Source organism: Drosophila miranda, chromosome 3, assembly GCF_003369915.1.
Source record: "Drosophila miranda strain MSH22 chromosome 3, D.miranda_PacBio2.1, whole genome shotgun sequence".
Lineage (NCBI taxonomy): Eukaryota > Metazoa > Arthropoda > Insecta > Diptera > Drosophilidae > Drosophila > Drosophila miranda.
This window is the reverse complement of record NC_046676.1, coordinates 17,894,148-17,911,875: the sequence shown is the minus strand read 5'-3', so window position 1 is coordinate 17,911,875 and position 17,728 is coordinate 17,894,148. Positions and strand designations below refer to the sequence as shown.

General features: G+C 40.7%; 2 protein-coding genes across 17 annotated transcripts; both read left to right on the top strand.

The window, feature by feature from the left end:
• The first annotated feature begins 235 nt into the window (after positions 1 to 235).
• LOC108159490 (14-3-3 protein zeta) lies at positions 236 to 8,815 on the top strand. Of its 4 annotated transcripts, none has more exons than XM_017292831.2 (8): positions 236 to 324; positions 4,015 to 4,229; positions 4,301 to 4,414; positions 4,558 to 4,684; positions 5,479 to 5,602; positions 5,730 to 5,893; positions 6,142 to 6,270; positions 7,061 to 8,815. In XM_017292831.2, the coding sequence occupies exons 2-8, from the start codon at positions 4,168 to 4,170 to the stop codon at positions 7,214 to 7,216; spliced, it is 876 nt and encodes a 291-aa protein (XP_017148320.1). In that variant the 5' UTR covers positions 236 to 324; positions 4,015 to 4,167; the 3' UTR covers positions 7,217 to 8,815. The 4 variants fall into 4 exon arrangements, with proteins under 4 accessions (XP_017148320.1, XP_017148322.1, XP_017148319.1 ...); XM_017292830.2 differs by lacking the exon at positions 236 to 324 and adding an exon at positions 1,287 to 1,384; XM_017292833.2 differs by lacking the exons at positions 236 to 324; positions 5,730 to 5,893 and adding an exon at positions 1,286 to 1,384 and having other exon boundaries at positions 6,107 to 6,270.
• A 790-nt stretch (positions 8,816 to 9,605) lies between these two features.
• LOC108159488 (ATP-dependent 6-phosphofructokinase) lies at positions 9,606 to 17,589 on the top strand. 13 transcript variants are annotated; one of them, XM_033390579.1, is made up of 12 exons: positions 9,625 to 9,809; positions 9,869 to 9,974; positions 10,034 to 10,570; positions 12,097 to 12,198; positions 12,870 to 13,211; positions 13,277 to 13,431; positions 13,540 to 13,648; positions 15,053 to 15,241; positions 15,304 to 15,746; positions 15,808 to 16,650; positions 16,713 to 16,801; positions 17,323 to 17,589. In XM_033390579.1, the coding sequence occupies exons 1-12, from the start codon at positions 9,766 to 9,768 to the stop codon at positions 17,355 to 17,357; spliced, it is 2,994 nt and encodes a 997-aa protein (XP_033246470.1). In that variant the 5' UTR covers positions 9,625 to 9,765; the 3' UTR covers positions 17,358 to 17,589. The 13 variants fall into 13 exon arrangements, 11 of the variants coding, with proteins under 11 accessions (XP_017148317.1, XP_033246470.1, XP_017148308.1 ...); XR_004472351.1 differs by having other exon boundaries at positions 9,627 to 9,809; positions 16,713 to 16,908; positions 16,972 to 17,589; XR_004472350.1 differs by having other exon boundaries at positions 9,627 to 9,809; positions 16,713 to 17,137.
• The last annotated feature ends 139 nt before the right edge of the window (positions 17,590 to 17,728 follow it).

Here is a 17,728-nt window from a genome sequence, read left to right as displayed (position 1 = left end):
AACCAAAATTGAGGCAAAAACAATCAAATTTAAGTATTTCATAAAAAAGTCAAGTAGAAAATTGATTCATTAATCGGATTAAATTATGTGGGCAGGGCTGAAAGATCCATCTAGCTAGTAATATTCCACGGAATATCAAAATCGTGGAATATGTATAATGGAACTTGAATTCGTCAGTATATTTACGGTATATTTTAAAATGAGGCGGTATATTTTGGTACATTTGTGAGGGTCGGACGGTAAATTTTAACGATTAGTCCGCGGTCACACTGGTGGGAAATAAATATCATTTTGTTAATAAGTTTTGCAAATTAATAATACAGTGTAAGTTATTATTGTCGCACATCGGAACAAGTGTCTTTTGCCAATATTTGTAATATCGCGAATGAGCAGTGAGTCATGCAACTTGTGAATCGTCCGTCGGTCGGTTTCTGACCGCCATGTTGTCGGCGGCCCTAATTTTCTTTTATAAACCACATACGTACATATTTATCGATTTGATTGCCTAATTGGATCGCTCTATGGGAATTCAATGTTCCCTAAGTGCTACGTGTGATTAACAACTATACTATTGCCAAATACCAGTAGAATTACCGCATACGTATGTGAGAGAATAGGACGCCGATGACGTAATTTTTTTCGTCTTGTTCTTTGTAAATTGACAAGTAAAAAGTAAACAGCGTTGCCAGCAACAAAAACTTTAATTCAGTTACTCTTTAAAACATAAGTGGAGGTGATATCTCGCCTCGCCAGTCCATATGCTCTGTGCAGAGCGAGAATTCAATGGTTGCCACATTAGAATTAAGGCAATTTGCTGCTTCTTATCAATGGTATACATCTGCCGATTAGGTTCCTCCTTCAGGGCCATAAAGTTAAGATAAAAACGTAATCTGCGAGCAGATAACCGCCTCGTCTGAAAATTTCAACAGGTTGTGGGGAAACTAGAAACTATCGTTCTCGAAAACTCTTCAACATCCATAGAATACGAAATTGCCAGTTAAATTGCGCACAATTGACGCCGCCAGTGATGGACGATGTTAATGCGTCATGGCATCAACATTTTAATTTATATATTTATTTTATTGTGTTCCATGCCCATACACACCCAGTTAAGCTTGGCTGGTATGCTTAAAGTTTAAATATTAACATCGGCTGACGCAAAGCAGAGCACACCTGGCAGCATTACTGCCACCGTCAGGTTGGCAACGCTGCAATACGCTCACTTGTGGCGGGCATGCGCCGCCTGTGTATGTGTGCCTCGTCGCACACTATGACAGAATCACATCATAGCAGCACAGATACAGCGGCAAAGACGTGCAACCTTTGCCGTCGCTTTCATTCGGTCGTTGGTAGTGTTCGTCGTCGTTTCAAGTTAATCGAGAATGTAAGTAATATTTAGTTGGGCCGAAAAGTATGTGTGCACTAAATACATGAAATATTGGTGCGAATGTGTGCACGTATATGCTGAAATTATAAAACGGAAAATATGCCAGAACACGTGTAAAATCGGTTAAAACTAATACGAGAAATGATGGAAAATTTTGCAGAATGTACGTGCACATATACCGTACTGCGCAAATATGGTTTTACCAAGAGTACTACCTTTTTACGCATCATTCCATAAGGGATCGATCAAAAAAAAATCCTACGCAAAACGTAGAACCTGTGAATATGTGCGAAAAAAAGAGTGCCCGAGTTGCCAGGGTATTGGTGTATGTATGTGATGCGGTGAGATTCGTTTTTCATCAGCTCGGTTAAATTGTAGGCGGCGGGCATAGCCGACTATGTACAGCATATATACGTTTATATACGTACATATATATAAACTTGGATGGGGACACGCGGTTAGGTGTGTTTTTGAACTCAACACACTTTTGTCCGACTGTGGTAGATACATTTTCTCTCGCCGCCTATGCGGCTATCGGTGTTTGTGTGTGTGCGAGAGTATTTTTGTACGCGTTCGCTCTCCTCATTGCTCTCAGATATTTTTATAATTCTGTAGCGCCGCACTTAGAAACACGATTGCCCCAAGCACCCCACCGCCATCGTCAAGAGCCTAATGCTCGTACATTGCCCACAAAAGTTAGTAACTTCCCTCACACACATCCATATGAACGTGTTGCTGTGTGTCTACATGTAGAGGAATTTCTACATTCTACGTTTCTATTCTTTTTAGCTACTGCGCATGCTGGGTACAATTCACCGTTGCTTGGCTCATGGGCCGGCGCAAGAACGCTCACACTCTCGCACATAGTACTCATGTACATAGTATGGCGGTCTTTAAAGTGCCGTCATCATCGTCTGCCCCATGCCGACCGACACTTTTGTAGACTTCGCTCGATGCGGCTCCTCGGTCTCCGGCTGGTGTGTCACAAAACTTTTTGTAATGCAATGCATGTGTGTGCGTGCGTGTGGAATGCATGGGGATGAGCAATGTGAGCGCCGATTCTTCCTCTTCTCGATGATGATCATCATCTGAGATTTGTGTTTTGCGTGGTCGGGACAAGTTTTAATCTATGTATTCAAGCACAGGTCTTTCCACCGAAACCCCCATATACGGGAGAGCATTACGTTACGCCTCGCTTAATTTTTTGGCAATTAGGGTGCTAGAAAAACACGTCGATTGACCCAAAAACGAGTTGGTCGCCAAACCTACTCCCCTGTCTCTCTCTGTCCCTCACCCACACATTCGTATATTATGTACTTGGATATATTGTTTGCATTGATACAAAGGGTCAATGCTTTTTGATTTGGCGGTCGATAGCTAGCGGCATATGTAGTCCGGAACACAATGCAAAAATCCAACTGATGGATTGCTTGTTGGGGGGTTGAAGTGGGTGGTAAAACATCGAAAGTACTGACCGGTGATTTCAATCATTGCTGCTGCGTTTTTGCTTGATGTCGAGGCTTCTTCGTCTGTCGGTTCTCCCATTTTTTACTCTCGACGGAAAACAAAAAGTTTTATCCAGAGTGGCCGTTGTCTAAAAATACCAGCAACGCCCACATGCATTCCCCCACACAGAACAATTTACCTACCTCCCTACCTCCCTCCCACTCACTCCATCGTGCTCGATTCGAATCCAGCTTTCTCTAGGCAGAGAGGCGGAAATTAATCGATTTCCTGTCAAACGGAACCGAAAAATTGATCCTACGATACAATTTGATCCTATTGCTTTGCTCGAAACATTTTCTAAACGGATTACGTGAGTCAGATGTGCAATTCTGGCACAATTTGTTTTGTTAAGAATAATAATGATTCGCATAGCCGGTTGCTTACTGTGCAAATAATGGAGTGCGTCACTGTTCGCTTGCAATCAAACGTACGTATCGTAAATACATACATATGTATGCACGGACATAAATATCTATCTTTGGCACACTCAAATACACACATACATACATAGTAAAACACACGAGAACACATTCACAAACGAGTCACAGAGGCGAGCCGCCTTTGCTCTATTTTTTTTTCCGTTTGTCTTCCTCTCTCTCTCAGAATTCTTTTTTATTCATGATTTATTTTTATCTTTGTTGTCGAACTCGTGTGTTTTACACGTCTTTTCGACTTTTCCATCTACTTCTCGTACACAGACGATCGCTGAAAATCTGCCTGTCAGATAGTCCGTCCTCGTACTATTCGTCTTGTTTAACTGACTCTAAACTGAGCTTTAAAATGGTTGACGCACGTGTGTGTACCATGTACTTGCCTTGTAAATTAGCCATTCAATCAGCGTTTGGCCTTCTGTGAGTCATCAAAAGTTTTAAACTTGACACTTTCTCTCAGCGGAAGCATGACAACAAAGTAAATATGTGTGGCTTACCCTGTATAAATGTTGCAGGTAACACAATTTGGGTGTATTGGGTAGAAGGAGAGGAAGCAATATCTAACCATAGTCCATGGATATAAGTATTCATCAATGAGATCTTTAACCGAATTCCTTATTTTATTCCGAAAATATTTTTATATAAAATTTAATGAATTTGTTGTTGTTTACTTGAAATATGTTCTTGCAGAAAGCCAATAAAAACAACTTTGTGGCGTATTCCTGTTGCTTTGATTGATTTTTCCTCTGGGATCTATATATATATATACTCCGTGTGAACGACAGACACACCCCACATACATCCTTAGTTTTGTGAAGTAATTGAAAAAAAAAAACAAACAAAATGTCGACAGTCGATAAGGAAGAACTGGTCCAGAAGGCTAAACTGGCCGAGCAATCAGAACGGTAAGCAATGACTGAACACTATGGTATATTTATTCAAATATTTACTGAACCTATATTTTCTATATATGTAGCTACGATGACATGGCCCAGGCCATGAAGTCCGTCACAGAAACGGGCGTCGAACTCTCAAATGAGGAAAGAAATCTGCTCTCCGTTGCCTACAAAAATGTGGTCGGTGCACGCAGGTAAGTCGTTCGAACCGGGACTTGATTAATGTCTTTAAACATACATCAATGGTAATATTTTACGCTGACACTTAACTCTTTCTATTGTCCCCATCCCACCCAACAACGCTACAACCCAACAACCCTGTCTGTTTGTCAACCAGGTCATCGTGGCGCGTCATCTCCTCCATTGAGCAGAAAACCGAAGCATCTGCTAGAAAACAACAGCTTGCCCGTGAGTACAGAGAGCGTGTGGAGAAGGAGCTGCGGGAAATCTGCTATGAAGTTTTGGTAAGTAATACACACTCGAAAGACTGCGCAAGTCCGTCCGTCCTGTCGCGTCCCGTCCCGTCCCGACCCGACAGCCTGTCAGCCGTCCGCCATGTGGCTGTCCTTGTTTTATGGGTTGTAATTGGTCCATCTAATTATTTTTATCCACACATCACGCAGTCGATACACACAATTTACGGTGTGCTGTTCATCTAAAATTATTGATGGCTATGTCTGTAGGCCAAAGCCTCGAACCTGTCAGCCGTATCCACCGCATAGAAGAGCCCCAAACGAGCTCAGCTGTCGGTCGGTCGGTAGGGCGGGCGTGTGGGGCTGGGGCTAAGGCTAGGGGTGGCTGTGGTGTGGTGTGGTATGGTGTGGTATGGTGGTTGGCGTGGAAAGCACAGTTTTGTGCGCTTCTTTCTTTCCCCTGTGAAATATCAAATTTGTTTCAATCAATAAATCTATTTTTAAAGTGAACATTTTCCACTTTTCCCCCACATACATTCTGAGAGTGGCTTTGGCCTATACAATACCCGTATTTCCCCCATAAATACTTGGATCAAAAAATAGACCATGGCCAGGGATGAACTTGAGTTTTCCTTGGGCTTGGTATTTCCCCCTTCCCTTCTCTTCTCTGGGGTTGATTGATATTCTTATGTAAGCCTTAATTCAACTCGTACTTGATGGAATTTTAAATGGAAAATTCTATGCCCAGGCTTATAATAATCTTGGGAGCTCTTTGGCCTAATTAAAAGTACATTTACATTGTCTATCTTCAAAAAGTTATTAAAATTACCGTTTTTGTTTTGCAGGGACTTCTGGACAAATATCTTATTCCAAAAGCCAGCAATCCCGAGAGCAAGGTGTTCTATCTGAAGATGAAGGGCGATTATTACAGGTATTTGGCCGAGGTTGCCACAGGAGATGCACGCAATAGTAAGTATATCGGGGGCAGTGACCCCACCAAAGTACTATATACCTAATGCCCCTATACAAAATATACACAAGATTTGCAATATATATCTATATAAATCCAATCCAAACTCCATTCTTAAAAATGCAGCTGTTGTTGATGACTCGCAAACCGCTTACCAGGATGCATTTGACATTAGCAAGGGTAAAATGCAGCCAACACATCCAATCCGTTTGGGTCTGGCCCTTAACTTCTCAGTCTTCTATTATGAGATCTTAAACTCTCCAGACAAAGCTTGCCAGTTGGCTAAACAGGTTAATAACTGAACGAACAATGAATCAATAAACTTCATTGGAAATGTATGGCAAGCGAGCAAAGCAAAAAAAAAACTCTACTTCTCTATCTCTATCCATATAAGAACTATCCCATATCCATATAAAACTGTTTCAATATTTTTTTCTAACTTGTTTTAATTTGTTTCGTTTCTTTTATAATTGTAATTAAAAAAAATCGTGTAAATTGTTAAGCCGTCGTTGAGGACTCGAAAAAAGCCTATCAGGAGGCGTTCGATATTGCAAAAACCAAAATGCAGCCAACACATCCAATCAGATTAGGGCTCGCACTCAACTTTTCCGTCTTCTATTACGAAATTATCAATTCACCAGCGAGGGCTTGTCATTTAGCTAAACAGGTTCAGTTCAACTTATGCATATCTCTGTCTTAAGTCTGCTCTAACCTAGCTTCCGAATCTAATTCTAATTTCCCTCAATACTAATCCACAAACAAACCACACGCCCACACACCCACACACACACACACACACCCGCATAAGTTGTCGTTGTTTTGTGACTAAAATTCTGAGAGAAGCATTTCCAGCGATTACTAAAAACCACAATTTAAAAGAGCTTAATCCCCAAGCCAAGTTGAAGGATATACTATATATGTCAATATGTACGTGAACAAAGCGTTTCAGGACAATGGGAGAGGTGTGTGATGGGATCCCAAAATGAATAACGAGAGAAGACTGCGCACCGAAATACAATTGTACCAAGTTCGATGTAAAAATCATTTTTGATGGTTTCTTTCAACAGACTTAGTCCTGAAAAGCTGTATATATCCTTCTCTTTACACCGAATCGCATGAGAAATGCTTAAAAAAACATTGCCTGTAATCTAACTAACGACCAACCCGACCGACTTACCTGCGGCCTTTGCTGGTGAACAATTTTTGTTTATTTTCTCCTTTTTTTTATGTTAAGGTCAAAATTCGTTTGTTATTTTGGTTTTGTATATTCCGCTTTCAAGTTTAGTAGAGTTTTTAAGTGAAGCGATAAGAAATTGTGAATGTTTGATGATCCTAACGCAACTTTGAAAATGCTTTTGTTTTACCAACTTGATTTTGCCTTGCCAAACATTTCCTCTAATGAAGAACGCCCCAAAAGAACGCTGACTAATAATGAATTCTGTTTGTTCCCGATTCAGGCGTTCGATGATGCGATAGCCGAGTTGGACACACTCAACGAGGACTCATACAAAGACTCGACACTCATCATGCAACTGTTGAGGGATAACCTGACTCTCTGGACCTCCGACACCCAGGGCGATGGCGATGAGCCACAGGAGGGCGGCGACAACTAACCAAACAACTAAGCAAAATGTTTCCTTTTTGACTATGCAAATATTATTCAGTAATACAAACAAAAACAAAACAAAAAACCAGAAACAACAAGGAGAAACAAATATAAATGCAATACGCAAACAGCAAAGCAAAAACACAAGCAACAAATTGAAATGAAACGATAATACCAGGCAGGCAGACAGCAACAGGAGACAGGCAGGAAGAGGAATCATATGCAACATTTAATTCAAAATTACATGCAGAATGCTTTTCATTTGAAGCCGTGGATCGTGGTTAGAACATTATAGAGCGTGCTCTACAGAAACGTATGGTTTTATTTGCCTATATACCTATACATAGTTGTATGTATATGTAGCATGTAGGAGGCCCACCCCACTGATCCGAGTCAAATGAATGATCCAATCCACTGCAACTGCTTGAGCATACAATTCCACACATAGAGATAGGGCTGCATCGCGTCAGTAGACAGACGCATGCTCGGTTTTTGTGCTTTAGTGCGATGATGCTCGTGTGAATTTCCTCATTGAAACAACAACAACCAATCAATAATATTCCTAATTGTATACATAAAACAAAATTAAAGCGATTATTTTCTGTTTTCTGTTTTTATAAATTTTTGCAAGAAACTAAATGAATTATGTAATTTTTGGTCAGGCAGCAACAACAAGCAGAAACTAGAATCAACAACCACAAGCGAACCAAATGAGAAAAACAAAAGTAAAACAGAAACTTATGTATTATTTGTAATTCTTTTTCTAAACAAATAAAACCAAAAAAAACCTAATTTCCCTTTTTTTGTTTTACATTTTATTTGAAATTTTCTTTAAGTTGCTAAGTTCCCCCATCCATCCACCCAAACACACACACAGACAGACACACACATAGACACAGCAAACACAGGGTTGCATTTATAATGCATGTGAGGAACTTGGTTTTGGAATGATCGATCCCCCATTTCCACACTGGGAGGGGGGGGCGGCCGTACCGAAACGGGGACCGTATCTGTTAAAGGAAAGTGAGATTGAGAGAAATACAGAATAAAATATAGTTGTTCATTGCTATTTTTTATACATGTCTTACATATAAACAAAAGGTTAAAAAAATACAATTACAAATTTCCTCGTTGTCTTCTCTTGGTATTATACAATAATTGTGAAAAGCATAAAACTCATATAATACATGCATACATACATATATCCAACTCTCTGTAGAGAAAACTTGCGAATGAAGGGATATCCAATTATTCGGCCAGCTAAAAAATGAAAATTAAAAAACAACTAGAATGCGAACGAAGTCATTATAATTTTCACACTGTGCAACATGGCTTTAGGCACGAGTTTTATTGTGCGCAAGGGTTGCACAAGGGTTTATACTCTTTTTAGGGCTTCTATGGGACTATCCCAAACTACTTTAACTCTTTTTTATAAGAAAACAGCCATCAATTGTTCCTAATATCAAAGAATTCTTTCTCGATTTTCGGTTTTATTAATTTTACTAGCAATTTTCGACTTCCAAGCTTTCGAAAGGTTACTAACTTTTGGCGAACGCAGGCTACACATTAACAATGGAAATATTTGAACAAAATGAACTAAAAACCAAATACAAATCAAAATACATAAATATTGTAAACGAAATCTATTCAAATTTTTAATTTCCATAAAAGAAAACATTGCATGTGTATTAAAACGAAAGAAAAATTTAAAATGCAAAAATATACTATATATAAATATATATATCTTATTGTCCAAAACAACAAGAACAGAATGGTAAACATACTGAGCATTATATACTTGTGTGTATGTATATATTTCCATATACATATGTGCAACTGCATATACATGTGTGTGTATGATAAAAGTAAATGTATATTTTCGCAATTGAATTTATCGCTATATTATGAATGTGAGGCATAAAAAATATATATTTAAAACATGATAAAAAAAAACAAACACTTTTTTGCCGCAACGCTAATAAGTCGAATTACAAGAAAATAATAATATAATGTAACTGCAATACATACATAAATGAAACAAACGACAAAAACAACAGAGTAAAAGAGAGTAAATGACAACCAGACGGAAAACCAGGTGTAGACGTAAATTGTATGCATATAATAGAGGCAAAGATTGATGTATGAGTGGAAAGTTTAAGTTTATTGAAATTACAGTTTCTTAATTACCAACAAAAAAAAAACAAAAAAAATTAAATAAATAAATCATAAAAAAAAACCAACTAAACAGACTCTTTGTTTTCATTTGGAATAATGTGGGAGCGATCTTAAGCGAAAGGTGATAAAACACCGATAAACAAACAGTCTGATATACTCGTACCATGTAATTTCAATCCCCATCTAGAGCTCATCTACATTAAGTGTCAAACAATACATAAACTCGTAAAATACAACAACAAAAATTAAACTTTTCTGGTACAATGCCTAAAGAAAAACATATAAAAAAGTAATAAGTGAATAAAACGCGCCATATTCTAAGAATTATCTATGCAGATCGATGTATGCTTTTGAAATATAATCGTTAGCTGAATTGGTGGCATGCATTTAAACAAATTTCGAGTATTAGCTAAATTCCAAAAAAGGTATGATTGCAAATCAAGTCTTCTCTAACAATATAATGGGTATCGATATCCGTTTGCAGTATTTGTGGCTGCAATGAGCGGATACCAAAGCCTCATCCTTGCTATTTAAATTTATCCAAGATTTCCGAAAATCGGATGGGCCAAACACTTCACCAAAGGTTCAAGGTGAGAACCACCCACTTTTTTTTTTAGTAAGATTATCGTATTGATAACGTTTTATCTAGTTGAGCCAAGCAACGTCCTACCGTCGATGGATACATAGCTGTAGTAAAGACCAAGGCGATGGCTTCCACAAGGATCTGACTGATATCAAGACATATTTGAAAAAGACCAAAAGCTTTGAGAGGAAGTACGAGTTTTTGATAGCTCTTCGGGAACACAATACTGAATTGTATTACCGCTATTTTTGCGAAAGCCCATCTCAAGTGATATCGATCCTGAGTGGAGCCAGGGGGATGGACCATGAGGCGATGCCAATCAACGTTCAAAATCAGAACCCATGTGCCATTCAAATGAAAACTCCGTGTTCGTCTGCATTAAAGATATGTAAAATGGACGGGCAACATATTCTTACTGAATCAGTTATGGATATAGTGAGTATCAACCTACAGAATTCTGTCGATGGGAAAATGAATAAAAGCGTCCTCGGAGAGACCAAAAAACTAAATATTTCATCTGAGAAACTAGAAGCAGCACCGGAGTTACACTTGGAAAGGATCAAGGAAGTTTACAAATACGGTCCCAGAAACCGCAATCTCTATGTAAGTTGAATTATTCATTTTAGCTTTTACGTTCCGTTACGATTTCAAAAGAAATCAATAAGATACGATAACCGCCGGCATACACCGCTGGCCCCCGTGGTTCATCACTAGAAGAGAAAGCTCAGAGCTTTTACTCACAGCTGAGCAGCAACAGCTGTTCTTCACACGCACACTTGCCTGTGCGTTGAACGTAAACAAAACGAGTCCAGAGCGCTATTTTCCGTTCATTACAACTCGAGAAAAATCATTAAGGTGATCGCCCCACCATCCGCAGAGATAAACCTTATCTTATCTTTGAGTCAGTGCCGTGTAAACCCAAACAACGCCCACATTTCATCAGACTTATCAGTCGCGCTTCGATATTTGATTTGATTTAAAATAAGAAATAAAATTAAACACATTAGCAACGAACTAGTTCCACTAGTTTCACAGTGGTACCACCCTGTCAGAAAAACCACCGCGACGTGGCAACTCTGAGTCTTGTTTTTCATTTGACATTGTAATTTTGGAAAAATTTTTGTAAACAAAAATAAAATCAAAAAAAATCAGCTGGTTTTTAAAAAATAAAATAAAATATTTATAACGGCGAAGCTGTGGGCCTGTTTTACGGAATTATTCCGGATTTGTAAAAAAAAGAACCTGTGTCAAAAAAAAATCAAATTTAAAAAACGTGTCTAGACGCAAGGTCATTTTAAGGTCACGTGTGTAGACGCAAGGTTATTCTAAGGTCACTTGGCGTGTGGAAACGTGGGGTTAAAGTGAAGGTCATGTCGCAAAATGACGTAAAATGTACATTTTTTTTTAAATGTAAAGTAAAAAAATGAAAACAAAACCTATCGAAGATAACAAAAACGAATTAAGAGATTTTTTTTTATGTACGTACGTACATACATATTTATGACTATCATCGAACCTGTACATACAGCATACATACATACATACATTTACCTTAGAAAGCATGTTTCAGCTTTTTTATGTATGTGTGTGTGTATATTCCAGATCAAACTTAGCTTTAAATTAACTTTTTGCAATCGCTTCCCATTCCAAAAAATATAAAAAAATATTAACAAATTCCGTCGATGCATCGAGCATCGATGTTTTTCTGCCGATGTTTACTGATGTTTTCCGATGTTTTTGCTGCTACCGATGTTGAGTGATGTATCGATGTTTTGCAAAACATCGTTAGTTTAATTTCGCTGATAAAGAGCACGGAACGGAACCGGGGAATACTTATTTTATTAATAACTCTTTGGATATAATATTTATCCCCACCGCCCCTCCTGCGCCTTTGGACTGATTGGAGAAAAGGAAAGGACTTTCTAGGGTGTATAAAATAACAATCTCCTAATCTCCCTCCCAGTGGGTGTTTTCGGGGCCAGTGTGTGTGTGTCTGTGTGTGTACGCGCCTACCGGTAGCGAAGAAAGACGTTAACAGTCACAATTAAAACTTGATCAAAGAATTAATTCAAAGAAAATCCGCCATGAACTCCGAAATTAATCAACGTTTTCTGGCCCGCGGCTCGCAGAAGGACAAGGGGCTGGCTGTCTTCACCAGCGGGGGGGACTCCCAGGGCATGAATGCCGCTGTGCGTGCATGTGTGCGTATGGCCATCTATTTGGGATGCAAGGTGAGTAGTGACCTCTGCCAAGTACTTTTACCACCCACCACCCAACACCCAAGCTCCAACACCCCCAACTGTAACAACAATTCGATCTGTAATTTACGTAAAATGCTTCGAATTATCAATGTGCACCATTCTTATCGCAGGCATTGAACTTAGTTAATGGATTAGCCGTTAGATAATCTTTATCAGGCTAACAAAGAAATTTTTTAAGCAGTGTATGTAACACACTTGTGTGCTGTCTGTGTATGTGTGCAGATGTGTCTGTGCGCATTGACATTGAGTTTATTTTGGGTGCTTTCACATGCGATTTTTTCGGCTAATTTCTGTTTCACTTTTTTGTTGTTTTCTAAATTTCGATTAAATATCTTCCATCTGACCAATTGGTTCGTTTCAATTCGAAGTTTTTGCTCCAAAAAATATGCAAATATTTTTTCAATTGTGCGTAATTGAAATTGATTAGAATAAATTTTGATGGCCATTTTAATAGTTTTGGGTCAATGAAAGTGAAATTTGATGGTCTGATTGCCTGGACCACTCTATGTCTTCGCAGCGAAGTCTGTCATTATTTTGGCAATGATAGCTATGGAAAACCAACGATTTATTAGGCAATAACTTAGAACAGATACTCGGTACTTCGCGATAAAAGTTGATATACTATATAATTCAATCCACAGGCCTACTTCATCCGCGAAGGCTACCAGGGCATGGTAGATGGCGGTGACAATATTCAGGAGGCCAACTGGGCCTCGGTGTCCTCCATCATCCATCGCGGCGGCACTATTATTGGCTCCGCCCGCTGTGCGGATTTCCGTGAACGTGCTGGCCGCCTCAAGGCCGCCAACAACCTGGTGCAGAAGGGAATCACCAACCTGGTGATAATTGGCGGTGACGGCTCCCTTACCGGCGCTAATCTGTTCCGTCAGGAGTGGTCCAGCCTGTTGGATGAGCTGGTGAAGAATGGCAGCATCACTGCCTCCCAGCAGGAGAAGAACAGTGTGTTGCACATCGTGGGATTGGTATGGAAGGAGAAATCTACTCTGAATTGAAATGATTAGCTAACGATTCAAATGATTTTTTCCAGGTCGGCTCTATTGATAACGATTTCTGTGGCACGGACATGACCATTGGTACGGACTCTGCACTGCATCGCATCATAGAGGCTATTGACGCCATTTCAAGCACGGCCTACTCACATCAACGCACCTTCATTATGGAGGTTATGGGTCGTCATTGCGGGTAAGAAGGGGTCCGGTAATTTAGGGGTTCTTCCAGATAGAGGGGCGGTGATTAATTGGGGACAACGCGATGATTCATATCTCCTAATGTCAATCCTGGAATATCTAGATATTTATCAGTGGTGGCTGGCGTTATATCCGAGGCAGACTATGTCTTTCTCCCTGAATATCCCCCGCCCACCGATTGGCCCGATAAATTAGTGCTTAAGTTGGAACAGGCAAGCGGAAACAGAGATCTGTTGAATGTTGCAGTCATTCATTTCGCACATTTCTGTATTTCTGTCATCATTGAATGCCTTCCAAGATACTCGTATCACTCGATCTTTCTGTGGATACTACTCGTCAACCCACCTATCCGATCCAGCCCATCTCCAAATTCCTTTTATGATTAATACGTACATTTTCTAAATTGTATACATATATATATATATATATTTGCAGTTATTTAGCACTTGTTGCTGGATTGTCTAGTGAAGCTGATTTCATATTCATTCCGGAAATGCCCCCGAAAGTCGATTGGCCAGATAGGCTGTGCACTCAATTGGCCCAGGCAAGAAGTTGAACTACAATAATTTCCACTCGCTTTCTTTGATCTCCTGCACACTCGCTAGATACAAAAACCTACTAGTATAGTAGTGAGTTATAAAGACACACGCGAAGGAGTTAGACATTTTATTATTTTACGCTCCATTTTAACTCCTGCACACTCGATATTTTCCATATATATTGTATGGTATGGTCTGATCTATTGGATTATTCTGATTTATGCACAATTAACGTATGCGTTTGTCCCTATCCCGTATCGCCTGCTGTATCACATTGTAAATAATCTTAAGTTTATCCACTACACCCCTCATCGATTCACAGCAACGTTTGTCAACATTTTCCTTTTTCTTTTTTTGTGTGTTTAATCTTTTCGTTTTTAGTTACTTAGCCATATCCGCGGCTATAGCCACAGAGGCTGATTTTATGTTTATACCCGAAGAACCAGTGGATGTCACGTGGCAGGACGATCTCAGTATCAAACTCCATCAGGTCAGGCTGATTGCCCTCCTCCTACCTTCATTCGTTTTTTTTAGCGTTTACTCTATAAAAGTCTTAAGTTGGAATCTCCCAAAATCTTTCTAACACTTCGTTTTTGGAATTTAATTTGAAGCCATAGCTTCAACTTGTGTATATTCAATTGTATTGGGTTCTTTGGTCTCTCCTGTATTATTTTCATGTTTCATTGTGTGTTTCTATTAACGTTCCCGGCTCCACTAACACTCATCCTCATTTCGAACTCTAAATCATCGTCTACTTATGTCTATCGTCTACTTTTCACTGGTTTTAGTGGCTTATGCTTGTGCTTTTTATACAAAACTCCATATACATACAATATGAGCTGTTGTAGTGCGTTTCATAAAATCTTTTAGATCAATGCAAGTCATAAATAAATCCAAAATTATTGAATACTTTAGTTTAAACCTTAAAAAAAGTTTTAAAACGCACTGTATTCATCAGCTTGAAGTAAAAAATTGCGGTATATGTAAATCGTACATCAATGTGTAAATACATTAAGCGCACAACACGCCTCTTTATCTCTATGAATAGAATACTGATACATAGTGATTTTTAAACAGGAACGATCGGCTGGCCAGCGTTTGAACATTGTCATCGTGGCTGAGGGGGCTATGGACCGTGAGGGAAATCCAATCACCGCTGAGGATGTTAAGAAGGTGATCGATGAACGCTTGAAGCACGATGCACGCATCACGGTCCTCGGTCATGTCCAGCGCGGCGGCAATCCCAGCGCCTTCGATCGTATTTTGGTTCGTATCTGAATGAGCATTCCATCTTAAGCATTCCCTAACATGATCTGATCCAATTTCAGGCATGCCGCATGGGTGCCGAGGCGACTTTGGCTCTGATGGAGGCCACTAAGGATTCTGTGCCTGTGGTCATCTCTTTGGATGGCAATCAGGCCGTGCGTGTGCCGTTGATGGAGTGTGTGGAGCGCACTCAGGCAGTGGCCAAGGCCATGAAGGAGAAACGCTGGGCGGATGCCGTCAAGCTGCGTGGGCGCTCCTTCGAGCGCAACCTGGAGACATACAAGATGTTGACCCGCTTGAAGCCACCAAAGGAGTGCTTCGATGCCGAAGGCAAGGGCATCGAGGGGTACAGGCTAGCGGTCATGCACATTGGTGCCCCCTCTTGTGGCATGAACGCGGCCGTGCGCAGTTTCGTGCGCAATGCCATCTATCGTGGCGACGTTGTCTATGGCATCAACGACGGTGTCGAGGGTCTCATTGCTGGCAATGTACGTGAATTGGGATGGTGAGTCTGCACGTGATACTATACAGAGTTGAGCGGAGTGCATAACCGATCTCCTCTCCAGGTCGGATGTGAGTGGATGGGTGGGCCAGGGCGGCGCCTATCTGGGCACCAAACGCACCCTGCCCGAGGGAAAGTTCAAAGAGATTGCTGCTCGTTTGAAGGAATTCAAGATCCAGGGTCTCCTCATCATCGGTGGATTCGAGAGTTACCATGCCGCCGGACAGATCGCCGATCAGCGCGATAACTATCCACAGTTCTGCATCCCGATCGTGGTCGTACCCGCGACGATTTCAAACAATGTGCCCGGCACAGAGTTCTCGCTCGGCTGCGACACGGGTCTGAATGAAATCACGGAGATCTGCGACCGTATCCGTCAGTCGGCCCAGGGTACGAAGCGTCGTGTGTTCGTTATCGAGACAATGGGCGGATATTGCGGCTATTTGGCTACGCTGGCTGGTCTGGCCGGTGGTGCGGATGCCGCGTACATTTACGAGGAGAAGTTCTCCATCAAGGACCTCCAGCAGGATGTCTACCACATGGCCAGCAAAATGGCCGAGGGCGTTTCTCGAGGTCTGATCCTGCGCAACGAGAAGGCTTGCGAGAACTATAGCACAGACTTCATCTATCGCCTGTACTCGGAGGAAGGCAAGGGTCTCTTCACCTGCCGTATGAACATCCTCGGCCACATGCAGCAGGGAGGATCGCCCACACCCTTCGACCGCAACATGGGCACGAAGATGGCGGCCAAGTGCGTCGACTGGTTGGCTGAGCAGATCAAGACGAACATCAATGCCAACGGCGAGATCACCTGCAAGGCTCCTGACACCGCCACTTTGCTGGGCATTGTGTCGCGTCAATACCGCTTCACTCCACTGGTCGATCTCATTGGAGAGACAAACTTTGAGTGAGTATCCCCAGATGTTGGAACTTGTTTCATGCGTAATTTCTCGAAATTTTCTCCGCCAGTCAACGCATACCAAAGAAGCAATGGTGGCTGCGCCTGCGTCCGCTTCTGAGAATCCTTGCCAAGCACGACTCTGCCTACGAGGAGGAGGGTATGTACATCACCGTCGAGGAGGAATGCGCCACCGATGCCGTTGCCTAGACGAACTCACGATGATGAAGCTGCCCATCCCCGTTTGATTTTTTTGCATTGCCCAGTGTAACTTGCTAAAGCACCATCTATTATTCTATCCTTCGAATCTATCTCAATGATTGTTTTTAGTTTACAAACGCAACAAGCTATGGCCTAAGTTTTAAATACATTTGATCCGTTTTTGTCATCTCTGCTACTGCTGGTCGCGACGATCAGATCGATGTTTGGGTCTAGGCCACTCTCTAAAGGCCTCCACACAAATGGTCCCATGACAGCGCCCGCATAGCATACGAAAGTATTCATTTTAAATACATAATTTATTTATATTTCCTACTCATTTATGATTCGCTTCCTACTATTACACACACAACTATTTTGAGTCTGTCGAATTTGATTATTGAATGTCAATCATTTCATCAAAGTTCAGAAAAGTACATATACGAGTGTGTGCATCCCTTAACCGTTGATTCTACATTGCAGCTGCTCGCATGGGTCTACACAGCACCGTCTATTAATGGGCGCCAATCGTATGTTATCGTAAATTGTTGGTTAATCTACGCCCCCACCAGTTATATTAAATGTTAAACTATTTATACAACAATTTATCGTAGTGAAATCTATGGCAAATCTCCCAAAAATGTTACGCCACACCAAATGTTTTTCCGAGTATTGTTGTTGAACCAAACAATGAAATACATATTGATATCGCTAATTACTAAATACATACTCAACTGTACTCATAATGTGCATCAAATTTGTTTGAAACCAACTGTATTTCTTTTTGGGAACCACAGCCAACGTTTGTTCTATAAAGAGGGTTTCGTCTCAGTAGAGAGGGAGAAGAAGAGCAGCACTATAAAAGAGTCCCAAGTGCTCGGCTTAAGCC